General features: G+C 50.3%; 6 protein-coding genes across 6 annotated transcripts; 4 read left to right on the top strand and 2 right to left on the bottom strand.

Annotated features, from left to right (window-relative positions):
- Positions 1-59: 59 nt before the first annotated feature.
- PtrM4_138500 (MutS, Mismatch repair ATPase (MutS family)) lies at positions 60-3,089 on the top strand (the record flags this gene model as incomplete). Its single annotated transcript, XM_001938102.1, has 5 exons — positions 60-206; positions 254-352; positions 399-1,236; positions 1,286-2,935; positions 2,995-3,089. 5 exons carry the CDS (start codon positions 60-62, stop codon positions 3,087-3,089), a joined length of 2,829 nt encoding a protein of 942 aa, XP_001938137.1.
- A 162-nt stretch (positions 3,090-3,251) lies between these two features.
- On the top strand, positions 3,252-4,001 carry PtrM4_138490 (uncharacterized protein; the record flags this gene model as incomplete). The annotated part of the gene is made up of 2 exons (XM_001938103.2): positions 3,252-3,506; positions 3,564-4,001. The coding sequence occupies 2 exons, from the start codon at positions 3,252-3,254 to the stop codon at positions 3,999-4,001; spliced, it is 693 nt and encodes a 230-aa protein (XP_001938138.2).
- Positions 4,002-5,314: 1,313 nt separating this feature from the next.
- Positions 5,315-6,808, top strand: PtrM4_138480 (SnoaL-2 domain containing protein; the record flags this gene model as incomplete). The annotated part of the gene is made up of 4 exons (XM_001938104.1): positions 5,315-5,548; positions 5,634-5,745; positions 5,799-6,276; positions 6,331-6,808. 4 exons carry the CDS (start codon positions 5,315-5,317, stop codon positions 6,806-6,808), a joined length of 1,302 nt encoding a protein of 433 aa, XP_001938139.1.
- A 119-nt stretch (positions 6,809-6,927) lies between these two features.
- On the bottom strand, positions 6,928-8,049 carry PtrM4_138470 (uncharacterized protein; the record flags this gene model as incomplete). Its single annotated transcript, XM_066109385.1, has 1 exon — positions 6,928-8,049. The coding sequence occupies one exon, from the start codon at positions 8,047-8,049 to the stop codon at positions 6,928-6,930; it is 1,122 nt and encodes a 373-aa protein (XP_065960307.1).
- A 1,288-nt stretch (positions 8,050-9,337) lies between these two features.
- Positions 9,338-10,429, bottom strand: PtrM4_138460 (uncharacterized protein; the record flags this gene model as incomplete). The annotated part of the gene is made up of 1 exon (XM_066109384.1): positions 9,338-10,429. The coding sequence occupies one exon, from the start codon at positions 10,427-10,429 to the stop codon at positions 9,338-9,340; it is 1,092 nt and encodes a 363-aa protein (XP_065960306.1).
- Positions 10,430-11,310: 881 nt separating this feature from the next.
- On the top strand, positions 11,311-13,144 carry PtrM4_138450 (DUF1151 domain containing protein; the record flags this gene model as incomplete). Its single annotated transcript, XM_066109383.1, has 4 exons — positions 11,311-11,469; positions 11,519-11,531; positions 11,582-12,435; positions 12,488-13,144. 4 exons carry the CDS (start codon positions 11,311-11,313, stop codon positions 13,142-13,144), a joined length of 1,683 nt encoding a protein of 560 aa, XP_065960305.1.
- Positions 13,145-13,696: the final 552 nt, after the last annotated feature.

Genomic DNA, 13,696 nt, shown 5'->3' with positions numbered 1-13,696 from the left:
GCTTCCATGTATCGCAATGTCACGGCGCAAAAAGGAAGACTACGATAGATGTGGAGGATATGCAACAAGGAGTCATCGATGCCGACGCACTACCACCTCAGGATGACTCCGAACCGGATTATCCTCCGCTATTGCAGCAAGTGCGAAACAATATGCTCAAGTTCAGTCACTGTGTGCTAGTCACCCGTGTTGGTGGCTTCTATGAGGTATGCTAGCAATTGAATTCGTGCCAGCCTTGCTAAAACAGCGACAGCTGTATTTTGAACATGCAGACGAGTTTGCTCCCCTATTGAACCTCAAAAAGTCCAAAAAGAAGACAATGAAAGGTAGCAAGAAACCCGCGGTTCCTATGGTCAGTATATGCGCACAAGATATGTGCACAAAGCTCATTGCATCAGGCCGGTTTCCCCGCCTACCAGCTAGATCGATATCTCAAGATTCTTGTGCAGGATCTGAACAAGCACGTTGCAATCAGTGACGAGTTTATTAACGATGTATCAGCAAGAGCAAAGGGTGAGCCTCAGTATATGAGAAAGGTGTCACGAATTGTGACGCCAGGCACCCTTATCGACGAGCATTTCATGGATCCATGGGAGAATAACTACCTCCTGAGCGTCCATGTAGACCCAAAAGCCCTTAGCGAAGAGAAGGCTGTGAAGGAGAGTCCTGGCAGCCCCAGTGTGTCTTCAATTCTCAACCTGCCCCGCACTGAGGTCGGTCTGGCGTGGATTGACTTGTCAAGTGGTGACTTCCTTACTCAGAGTACCGATATCGCATCTTTACCTTCGGCGATAGCTCGCATCAAGCCGAGAGAGATTTTATTAGACAGCGTCTTCCAAGAACATGATCATTCGCGCATTGTGTCGATCATGCAGGAAGATGGGCACACGGTCACATTCCAGAAGCCTTCAGAACAACCACTCACCGTCACAGACTGGATACCCATGTTGGAAGATGTTGTGGAGGATTTCGACATGGCCAATTTTACCTCCAGTGAAGTTGCTGCAGGAGGCTCATTGTTGCACTACGTTAAGCATCAATTGCTCGGATCACGTACCCGACTCCAAGCACCTGTGAGACATCAAGCCGAAGAACATATGAGTATTGATAAGAGCAGCTTGAGAGCGTTAGAGATTCGGAGTACAATTCGAGAAGGCACTTTAGAAGGCAGCCTGTTACACTCACTGAACAGGACCGTTACTAAGAGTGGTACCAGGCTACTCACGCAGCGTTTAGGTATGTTGACAATCACTAACTAGTCATCCCTAATACTAACAAAGTGAAGCTGCGCCATCAATGTCACTCTCGACAATCAATGATAGGCTCGATCTTGTAGAAGAGATGATACAGTATCCCCAACTTCGTCAAGACATCATTGCGCTATTGGGTCAAACTTATGATTCTCTCCGCTTAGTGACCAAATTCACGTATGGCCGTGGCGATGCCGATGATCTTGTGGAACTCTCCAAGACTATCATCACGACCTCCAGGATTGTGGAGACCCTCCATGAACATGCCATCTCGAGAGGTGCCGTTCCTATCGATTCCACAGCAGAAGTTGCAGAGGCGCGACGGAGACAATGTATCTCTACACTAGAGCGCCGATTCGAACTAGCACAGTCCCTTGAGCTTGCACAACGCATAGAGCAAGCTATTGATGAAGACGGGTTGTCCGAGTACCATCGCATAGAAGAGGAGGAAGCTGAAGAGATGTCCGACCTAGCCCAGGACGTACTGGGCCGAGAAGCAGGAGAAGAAGACTTGAAGAGCATGCCAAAGCGCGTCCAGCCAAAGCCGCATATGATTGTCGGAAGTTTCAAGAGCGCAACAGACGGAAGAGATGACGTCCATATCATGAAGCGCAATGCCAGCTCGACCTTGGAGCGACTTCACAAGAGTCTGGACTCCATGGTAGAACAGAAGAACAACCTGGAAAAAGAGTTGCGTCAAAAGATGAACACGGAAAGCTTGGTGTTGAAGTGGACTCCGAATCTCGCACACATTGCGCATGTAAAGGGGAAAGACGCAGCTCGTGCCACCGTCCATTATCCCAAAAGCTTGAGTAGCAGCAAATCAACTCGCTCCTTTCAGATCCCGGAATGGACGCAACTGGGAGCACAGATGGATGAAACCCGCTTCCGCATTCGATCAGAGGAGCAGCGTATTCTTGGCGGGCTCCGCGAAGCTGTCGTGCGAAATCTTGTGAAGCTTCGGCGTAACGCTGTCGTGCTGGATGAACTTGATGTGGCTGGCGCCTTTGCGATCCTCGCCGCCGAAAAGAACTTCGTCCGGCCGATCTTAAGTGCAGAGCCATCAAACAATGTTGTAGGCGGTCGGCACCCTGTTGTCGAAACTGGACTAGATGAGCAAGGTCGTAAGTTCGCACCAAACGATTGCCTTCTTGGAGAAAAGGAGCGCATATGGCTCATTACCGGCCCAAACATGGCTGGTAAAAGCACTTATCTGCGACAGAATGCCCTCATATCGATCTTGGCCCAGACCGGGTCTTTCGTACCGGCGGAATACGCAGAGATCGGGCTCGTTGACAAGATTTTCAGTCGGGTTGGCTCGGCAGACAACTTGTATCAAGATCAGTCTACATTCATGGTAGAGATGCTGGAGACAGCACAGATTCTTAAAGAGGCCACGCCCCGTTCATTTGTCATCATGGATGAGGTTGGTCGAGGAACGACACCCGAGGATGGCATCGCTGTGGGTTATGCTTGCCTGCACCACCTCTACCACGTTAATCAGTGTCGTACGCTATTTGCAACCCATTTCCATGCCCTCACCGATATGACGAAGGATTTTGAGAAATTGGGTTGCTATTGCAATGATGTGCAAGAAGAGCCTGACGGCAAATTTTCCTATATACATCGGCTGAGGAAAGGTGTCAATCGAGAAAGCCACGCTTTGAAAGTGGCTAGAGTAGCGGGTATGTCGCATGTGTGGAGAGCTATTTGTGGTTTGATACAAACAGCTAACAACGTTTAGGCCTTCCGGAAGACGCCGTTGCAATTGCAGCTAGCGTTCTCAAAGAACTAAAGGGTACGGCAGGCAAGCGGAGGGAAGTCGGAGAATATCACTAGAGCATTGGTCAGATAAGGTGGGGGATTGTCCCTGAGTTTGGTACGCCAAGGATGGGTACCGTGGTACGGTGCAGGGTAGAAAAAGGTCTTTGCGCGACACAAAACTCATTGTTTACACGATGCTAAACAGATCCTTACTTATCGGCAAATTCACTAGCAAGTATGCGGGGCTGGCTTAAAGGGAAGTGGGTAGACCTAAGGGACCGATTCACCCGAAAGTTCATCATCGGCAGACTACGACGTAGGAAACAAAACGAGGAACACACAAAGCATGAACAAAGCGAAGAAAACAAAATGCCAAAAACATGGCCAGGACAATTGCAACTAGGCTTGCACCCTCCTCTGGTCCGGTCGTCCTCTCCAAGCCCATCTGCATCTGAGTTCCCGCTTCCGCCCGAGTCGACGTCAGATATAGCTGTAAGACACCGTGCAATGCACTACGTTCTATTAAAGGTCATTAATTCCTTGATACAGGAGCGTAATGCTAGCCAGACAACAGTTCCTATACCTCCAATGTCGCCTCGTCACGCATCCTTGCGATTCAGTCAGACGCCGCTATTTGAACCACCGAGGTCCGAGTACGGAGATAGCATGAGCGACGCATGGGGATTACTTGAGACAGAAGAACCCGTGGATACAGAATTCAAGGGTACAGATAACCCTGAACCGGACGACCCGCACGAAGACGACAATATCGATCCGGAGAGGGACGATAATGAAAGCATAGACTCCAAGTACGGCGAAAGGGTAGTTTCAGAGCTGGATTACGTACAGGCAGATATTCTCGAGTATATCGAAAGGGAATATCTGGAGCAGGTTGACAAGGAAGAGGACGTTTTGGAGGATAACAATGATAAGGTTCAGAAGGATACTGGTAGGGAGGATTCGTTTCGCAAGGATATTACAGTCTAAGACTCGGAGCTGTCCAAGTGATTAGACCAACGCGGCGTTGTTACCATCAATCAATACATTATCTCGTGTAATGGGTACCTTTTCTGTGCAACGAGATACAGTTGCGAGATCATTTGTACATGACGAATATTGAAGCTGACCACGCACTATGCACCAGCTTGACGCGTCTATTGATCTGTCTGTCGCACGACTAACTTTCTGTGTGATTCAGGCACATATTAGGAAGTGACTGATCTATTCCCAGAAGCTACTGTACCGCCTCTTCCATAGTACTTCTAGCGTAGGTGTTCAGTACCCCCGTACTCTAGAGTCTACATGGCGATACCGTCGCGTGACTAGTGGGGCGGGTACCTAGTACAACGGGAGTGCACGCATACACGTGTATCACAAAGACATACATGACACGAGCATGAACATATCTCCAGGTCCGGAAATAGAAAAGATCAGTGCCTCCAGTCCGATGTACCCTCCATTGGGCTACACAGCACAGTACAGCCACCTCCCACGCCGCCAAGCACCCCCGATCCATACACACATACACGCCGCTATAAACCACCCACGCCCATGTGAATTTCTCGAATACATAATCTCCCGTAACATCACACAACACCCCCTCTTCCCACGCAACGCGCCTGCATGCATTTCCCTCATGCATCCACGCACGAACCCATCAATAACGGCGCACTGTGTGCAACAGTCCCTAACCCCTCTTATCATGACAACATGTGCGAGATACCGCTTTGGGGCGGTTGGCATAGAGGGGTTGGGGTTGGGTTTGGGGTTATATGTTGTACGAACTGTTTCTTTTCTTGGGGGCATGCGGCGTTGCACAGATAGGCGGGGGGCTGCTGCTTTCTTATCGTGTAGCCGCATGCTTTAACTATAGGTGTGGGTGTATTTTCTGTAGTACTGCGTTTCGTTTCGGTGGTGTAGCTGCGGTTAACGGGATTTGAGTTTAACGGTTTTTCGGATTACCCCATATCTGGAGGTTTGCACGCGCGTGAGCGCATGATCGTGGTTAGAGTGGGAGGTTGGGGGAGTGGGAAGTGGGAATTGGGTAGGCGGCCTTGCTGCATGCAGACAGTCGAGATTAGGTTGAGGTGAGGAGAGGAGAAGAGGCCGCCTTTGGGGTGGTGTTCTCCTCATCTGAGGACCTTATCTCCTCAACGTTTGTTAGTTCTTTCTGACAACCTGTCTTCCTCCTGGTTCCATCTGTTCTCTGTAAACTCCTTTTGAAGCTCAAGAGAAGAATCGGAAATTCGACGTCCCTTCCTTTCCCCCACGTCTGTCGTTGTCGTTGCTGTTGCTGCATCATGGGTGGAGCTCCTGTTACCCCTCCATCGTCATCTCGAACCCCTCTTTCCCAAGCCCATCAACCCCAGACCATTTCCCCTAATATCAAGCTTCAGACTCCGCTTTCGAGGCGTGGAAAGGGCCCGGGTTTGGTGCTGGTGGTGGATTATCAGTCGTTGGTTGAGAAGCAAGAGGGCCTTTTGGATCCGCCGCCGCTGCAGAAATGGGCTGAGGAGGGGTACGCGGTTGCGCAGGTATGTTGGTACAGTTTATGGTTGAGATGATGTTAAAGATTGGAAATGAGGCAGTTGATAGTATAGATGGCTGACAGTTGGGTAGATTCTGGTCCCTGGCAAGGTTGAGGATGGTGGTGAGTTTCCACTGCAAAGGGCGCTAGATGCGCTCAAGGAGTGCGAGGGATGCGAGTTTGAGAATGGAGTTGGTTTGATTTGTAGGTACACTCCTGTTTCTAAACGTAAGCATCCTAACAATTCTCGTTCTCAGCATACATCTCCCGGACACCTTACTATGTCGACGAAATCGCTTGTCAAAACCCCAACATCAAGGCCCTCGTTTCCTACGGCGGCAGCAGATTCTCAACTCTCAGCTCAACAATCCTCCCACCACAGCTCGTTCACATAGCCGGAATCCCAGACACGACAGGTCGTGTTCCAACTTCGCTGTTCCCGGATTCTGAAGGTGTACAGGCCACGGAAGGTATCGTCAAGACCTATCGCTACGAGGACTTGAAGAGAGAGTGCGGCTGGATCCTTCCAGGAAACAAGGACTATGATAAGAGAAATGCGAGCATTGCGCATACGAGAAGTCTGACGTTCCTGAAGCCTCTGTTGGGTGGACCGTTTTTCGATCTGGAAGCGGTATGGGAAGAGCATACCAAGTATGAGTTTGGGGAGAGGGATGTGGAGAAGACTATGGCTACGATGGTGGATCAGCCGTATGTGAATCACATACCAACCATGACGTAAGCGACCACCCCGTTACTCTTGTTGGTCCTTTCTGACAATTGCACCTATAGCGGCGGAGTTGGTGGGGAGCGATTAACAGCATTTTACACGCACCACTTCATCTTCAGCAACCCGCCCGATACCTCTCTTTCCCTCGTCTCGCGGACCGTGGGCATAGACCGTGTAATCGACGAGTTTGTATTTACCCTCACTCACACAAAGGAAGTTCCTTGGCTCCTCCCTGGTATTCCGCCTACTGGAAAGCCGCTTGCCATTCCCTTTACCTCCATAGTCGCTATGCGTGGTGATCGGCTGTGCCATGAGCATATTAGCTGGGACCATGCGACGGCGTTGAAACAGTGTGGGTTATTGCCAGAGTATGTCCCTTTCCCGTATGAGATTAACGGGAAGTCACCTCCAGAAAGGAAAAGGTTCGAGATACAATTGCCTGTTGTGGGCATCGAGGGTAGTAGGAAATTGGTGGATGAGAGCTGCGAGGAGAGCAATAAGTTAATGGGGGGCCAATGGAGGGTGGTTGATGATGTATGAGAGTGGAGAAATGTTTTGGAGTGGAATTTCATTGTACTACCGTCTTGGGAGGTATCTCTAGCTCTATAGCTCCAACATGAAAAAGAAGCGGGCAAAGCTATGATGAGGAATTTCTGCCCTTAAATGCCGTTCTTGTGCCATTCCTCTATATCGTTGACGACCGACTCAATCGCTTCATTTACGTCACTGGCGTGTAATCCTGGTGCATGTGCCATGTAGTCTGTAAGCACCTCGTCGAGAAAAAATGCAACCTGAGCCCGATACAGAGACCTACAAAAGCAATCCATTTCAGGGAAAAACTTGACGTTGTCTGCGTCAAGCCCCGAGAAATCGTGCTCTTTCGTCCAAAAGAGAACCTGGTTTTGGATAGTCATTATCGACAAGATCGACTGCTTGCCTCGAATAGCTCTTCGTATACCTTCTCCAAATTCCAGAAAGTGCAACATAACCTGGCTTGAATTTATTGGAGTTAGACGCCACATCATCATGCGAATGGTAAACTTTGTCTCTTTATGCTGCTTGGCATACCGCAGAATATCCTTGAGAAGGTGGGCGTCAGGCATTCGCGGCGGCAGCGGCATCTGACCCCAATCCGCCGAGAGCAGAACATCGCGGAGGCAGAGCTTAACATTTCCCTTGTCTGAGTGGAGCAGCTCAACAAGACGGGCTGCGTCCGTGCATTCGAGAGTGTTGTCGTACAGCTCGTGATGCAAGGCCTCAGTGGCGAATTCGGGATGTACCTCGTGGATGCGGTTGAACTGCGACTGCGTACGTCCGTTGGTGATGATACGCAGATCACCGTATTCTTCAAGTGTCACTTTGCCAGCTTCGTTGGCTAGGCTGTAGCGCCAGATCATTTGCCGGAGCTCTCTTGGTACCTTCATGATGGCGCACGTATCGGGCTTGTAGCGTGCATACAGCATCGTGTCTATGCTCACGCCGTGTATTGCGCCCTTTTTGATGTCGAATGAGACCATGTATCTGCCTGGAAGCGCCATGGCGACGGCTTGAAGAGGACGATTGAGAGCTGTCTCCTCCTCGGTGCTGCTGGCGATGTTGATTGCAGGTACGAAGCATAGTGTCCAGCTCTCGAGGATGTCGCCACGGATATGGCTGAGGCATCCTAGACGCAAAGTGGATCCTTCTAGCATTATGACAATGTGCAGGCCATCACTGCTGAACCAGCCGGTGTACGTTTCGAGGATATCGGGGAGAGGAACCGGGTCGGTGGGAGGAGGCATCATGCGATGATGAGAGCAGTGCAGTGAGAGTCGTGGCAGGATGCGACGAGGTCTTGTAGTTTGAGAGAAGGCGAGAAAGATGAGCGGAGATGGCGGGGGAGGCAAAAGGTGAATACAGGGTCTGTGTTTCTTTCACTGTTTGTTTACTGTCAAAAAGTCCGTGCTTTTGCGGCTGCGCTATTCTATCTGACGAATCATTTGCGCGATCACTGTGTCAAAACTTCTCTTCTTCCTCAAGCATCACGATTACCTCGTGAAGACTCAATGAAAACGTTATCCCATATGACACAATCATGAGGATCAAGGCTTGGGTAGTACCCGTAGACAGAAACAAGTTCATCTCACGATCTGACACTCGGTGGCCAGGAAGGTCCCCCCTGTAATTCCACCTCCACTAAGTGCTCAGCGAAATTCCACGCTCCGGAGCGCTTCCTCCTGTTCGCAGACCACAAACAAGGTCCAGCTTGTCTGCTTTACCGAAGAGTCAACCCCGCGAAGTAATGCCATAGCCTCACCGACGGTGCACCTAGGGAGGGGCTAGCCTCTCATCAGTGTCATCGACACTCCCCGTAAACTCTATATGCGTACGATTATGCTCAATCAAGTGTCGACAAGTAGAATTTTCCACTTACCGTTCCCGTACACTGCACCACTCGCACCTAGATCTGACTGGGTGCCATCAAGGCGAGCCGGAAGTTGGAAACCAGACGACCGGACTCATTCCCTGGTGTGAACTGTTGCCTGAGATAGTAAAAGAGGCGATCGGGATCATCGCAGTAGTGGCGACTAGCCAATCGCCGGCAGCTGTAGGCGATTGAAACTCACCACGTTTCTCGCCAGTTCTGGCATTTAAAGGTATAAGCTGCTGTGCATAAGAGTGACAAAGAAGCGTAGAGCAGAAGGACGAATATGGTTGCCAGCTATAAGCATATGTAATTGTGGTAATAAGCTGTGATAGCGAGAAGCGGTGAGTGTACAGAGAAAGGTGGGAGCGGGGTGGGCGAGATCATATAGTCAGCCAGTTTGTGCACGGGCCACACATTAGTAGCATTTCAGTCTCCACGATGCCTTGCTATTCTGTGTAAAGGTGACAGTGAAGGTGAGAACTGTGACGAAGAGTGTAGCGTTGCGATAGCTCTACCAAATGAGCAGAAGAAGTATCGTAATTATGTTACGTTACCATACACATGTTACCTCGATATAAATTTCTCTGACCTACATTTGCGCCTCACAAGTCCGGAATGCCAACTCTACGTGATCCTAAGTTTCTCTCGCCCGCCCTGGATTTTCATCTCGGCGACGGAATTAGCCCCACCATGTCAACTTCTTCTTGCATAAAATACTCAAAGCGAGAGCGATCCACTAATCCCTTGCCAGAATACTCATCCTCCCAGTGTTCCTTCAGACTGTCATTCCATGACGTACCTCCAATCTGCTGAAAAAGCTCATGCAGTTCGGGATCCGGACGCCACAGGCCGACTTTCCACCAGAGTAGGGGAACTTCTGTAGGAAAGTTCCCACCCTGCCAAGTATCGTCAAGCTCGCCCCTCGCTTGATAGTGCACTCCCCAAGCGACCCTTTTGGTGTCTGGACAATCTTTTGAAAACATTTCCGGTCTTGAATCATCCCCATTTTCATCATTGGGTACCCATGAAACAGGGCACCAGAGCGCTGCCTCTTGGAGAGCCCTCATGTTTGATGCTGCTTTGGCAAAGGCCATAAGGAACGGCCGTAGTGTAGTATCATTTGGCACAATGCGGAAGCGGGAGGTTTGGCTTCCTATGTATAGCCGCCGGTCTCCATCATGATCAATCTGGTCGATCATATCTTCGTCATACGGAGTTGTTTCCAAGGGTGGATATGAGGCATCGTCGACCTTGAATGCTGCCGTGTTGCGCCCTTCGCCGTTCGGTCCTATGAAACACCATTGCCCCGACGGGCTAACCATGTGAAACACGACAACGAGACTCTCGAGATTCGGCCAGGAAAGGGTACAGTTATCCTTGGGCTGGAATAGCGTTTCATCTGCTACTACACGCAAGTGAAGTCGCTGGAGATGATGCGCAAGGTGGTGTAGACTGGTACTGAAAAGATCATTGATCGATGGGCTTACCATATCAGGCTGTGCCGTGAGATGGTCAATATGCGTACTACGTTCGAGATCATAGAGGAAATCTAGACGAATGCGCCGAAGTGAACCAGGCAGACGTGCAGATAATAGAGCTTTTGCAAAATCTTGTCTTGTGTCCCGACGTGGTCCAGCCCAATCTTGGATGAGATATCTTCTCGCTTCTTGTTTCGCCTTCGGCGACCATTCATTGCCTCCAAATCGACAACCCCAGTACTCAAGATTCGGCAACTTGACGGCAAGGTCAACCATTACGCGGTAGTCCAGTTTTACTTCCGCCCACCTATAATTCGCTTCATCTACAATTGTTGTGAAGGGCGCCTCCCAGTGATATCCAACCTCTAGGGAACGAATGGATTCAAGTAACGGAAGTGCCTCTGGTTCCAGCAAATGGACGCGCCAGCTCAAGTGATCATGATACGACAGTGAACGTTGGCGAGAAACTGTTCGCCCGACAGGGCTTATCCCAAGGCGAACTGTTCCATGTTTATTCTTAGTTCCTGCACGTTCTTCGACTGTTTTGATAGTGTTGAACAGAAACGTGATTTGTTGAGTAAAAATCTTATCATGCTTGTTTAGTTGGTCCGCGTTATTGCGAAGCTCGCTGTTCTCAGAAAGAGGAAGACGGACCCCGAAATACAGATTGCGCAAATACAGAAGCCGATGACCAGAGAAAGTCTCAATGAACGTCTCAGTCGTGTCTTCGTTTAGGGTAAATTGTTCAAACGCCCCCGAGTATTTTTCAGCGGAAATCGGAATGGATGGGACAGCAATAGCGTATTCTTGATGTCGTCAGGAGATAGATAGCTGCTGATTCGATCAACTAATTCCTGTGGAAGCTGGTCCATGGCCGGAGTAGTTTGTAGGTTGCGAACGACGTTATCTCCAGGTCTTTTTAGACACTGTATTTAAGGCCCCCTTGGTAATTGAAATGCTCGATCGGACTGATAGTCACATTGACTGGTATAGCCGTTGGCAAGGAGGTGTTGTTGTTTGCATCAAGGCAGCCGTGCCGGGTTGCCGAAGTACAAGGATGCTCAACGGGCTAGCCCCACCAGTCCCGCAGTCAAGCCTCACGTCCACACCTTCAACCGCCCAATGTCCTGCGCCACGTAGCTGTCGTGTAGTAAAGTATGGCTGGGAACCAAGATGTCGCGACTCCCAAGTTGGGTAGCGCAGACACGGAAGAGCAGAGACAAGCAGCCCAATTGATACAGCGCAATTATCGTGGATATAGAGAGCGTAGGCAGCTCCAAGGCATGGGCCTGGATGCTAATGCGCGCTGGGCAGAGGTCCGAGACATTTGCATTACTTGGAAAGAAGTGTGGCTAATGACTCCAGGCTATACGCGACGGTTAGCAGTCCACCCACAATATCTACTGCGCCCTAGCTAAACCTCTCAAGCGAAATGGCGCAACGCGACCCGACCGAAGCCGCGCGCAGAAGAGGCTGCCTTGCGCGATAAGCTCACAACGCCTGAGCAGCGCGACAGAGCCAGCTCCATCGTTGCACGCGAAAAGTGGAAAAGAGTTGGCGAAATTGCACGACGCGCGGGTGCCGACGACCCTCACGATGCATCGCTTTCGGAAGACGAGGATGCTCCGGAAGAGCAAACCGAACAACGGCGCAAGCGGAGTGAGTCAAGGACTGAACGAGAGAAGACGGCGAAAATGATGGACCTGCAATACTTCCTCGAGATGGTGGACCAGAAGCATAGATATGGTAGTAACTTGCGCGCATATCACGAGCAGTGGAAGAAGTCCGATACACACGAGAACTTTTTCCATTGGCTGGACAACGGCGAGGGAAGGAACTATGAGCACCCAACTGTGTCGAGATCAAGACTAGACACTGAAAGGGTGCGTTACCTGTCACGCGAGGAGCGCTTGAACTACCTGGTCACCATCGACCATGAAGGACGGCTATGCTGGGCGAAGAATGGAAACCGTATAAATACAACTCTCGAGTACAAAGACAGTATCAACGGCATCGTTCCAGTAGATGACGATACCCCGGCTTACGGCCCAAAAGCAAAACTTCACTCTGGACAGAGCAAGACCTTCCGGCGAAGCTCAATGATCTCGTTGAGTTCAAGCTCTTCAATATCCGAAAGTGATGCGGAAGCAGAGGAGGCAGAGCACTATGTGAATGAGGATCTTGACAAAGCTAAAGGTATATCGAAGCTCAAGCATGTGTCAGCTGCAACCATTCTAAATCACTTACTGCGGAGCTCAGTGAAGCCAAACTCGTGGATTTTTGTAAGCAATGCCGCTCCCGTGCTGCCATTTCAGACATACTAAGCTAGCATAGGTTGCCGACACATCATTTCGTCTGTACGTTGGAATCAAGCAATCTGGTGCTTTCCAACATAGCTCTTTCCTCCATGGCGCGCGTATCTCTGCTGCAGGTCTGATCAAAATTAAAGATGGGCAGCTACGTCGTTTATCCCCCTTGTCAGGGCACTATCGCCCCCCTACAAGAAATTTCCGCGCCTTTGTGCACTCTATGAAGGAGAACGGCGTAGACATGTCGCGTGTCTCCATCTCCCGATCATATGCCGTCCTTGTTGGTCTTGAAGCTTACGTCAAAACACGCAAGAAGCTCAAGCATGGGGTTGAGCATGTCAAGGAGGCTGAAGAAAAGGTTGTGCACCCTGAAGAATACGAGCGGAAGATGGAAGCGCAAAAGGACATGAGCCAAAGCGCACAAAGAGAGAGACAGCTTCTTGCAGAGGAAGCAGAGAAACGAGAGGCCGAGAAGAAGCAGTCCAGCTTCGGTCGGCGGATCTGGAAACGGCTTAGTCGAGGCGGAAGTGAGAAAGACGACCTCGCTCCAATTGAACGGGAGGCGGCCAAGCAGAAGAGGAAGAAGTGGTTGAGCAAGTCAGGGGAAGACGTCGAAGATGGCATCGCGCCAGCGGGGCATCGAGATTCGATAGGAAAGACGGAGGCTGCCCCTGCGTCGTGAGTGGGCTGCCATTGTTCCTGCATCGACACTCCAATTACCATAGCAATTACCATAATGTAACTATCCGTGCTTATGGTATCCATTTCATTATCGATTGGCCTAGATGACATGACGTTCTCGGTGAAAGTACTGTAATGTTGTGGAAGCAATGCGATGACTAGCCGCATCACACAAACAGTATTGATCAGCTCTTACTCGCGCCGCTCATTACGCGATCAACGCACGGCTATCGAAAACGAAATCCAGGAACCAGACATCAGGTAGCGGTAGCTTCGCAGTTCGCTCGCTCGCTTTCTCAGCCGTCGGTCCCCCCGTTCCGTGCCGCCACGATATCTCCAAACAGCAAGCGACCGACGTCATTGGCGTCATCACGGACCTAGACGTCCAACTTTTTTTTTGTTCTTGCACCCGCAGCCAAGATGCCACCGATCCTTAACTTTCGCAATACGTATTTCGCTTCGATGCCTCGGCAAAGTGATAATAGGGGCATGGTATCTGAAACGATTATTCGTACGTCTATGAGATTGCTTGTGCAGCTGTCGCACATGGCCG

This window comes from Pyrenophora tritici-repentis, chromosome 8 (genome assembly GCF_003171515.1).
Source record: "Pyrenophora tritici-repentis strain M4 chromosome 8, whole genome shotgun sequence".
NCBI lineage: Eukaryota > Fungi > Ascomycota > Dothideomycetes > Pleosporales > Pleosporaceae > Pyrenophora > Pyrenophora tritici-repentis.
Note: the sequence above shows the minus strand (reverse complement) of the source record. Positions and strands in the feature narration are given on the sequence as shown.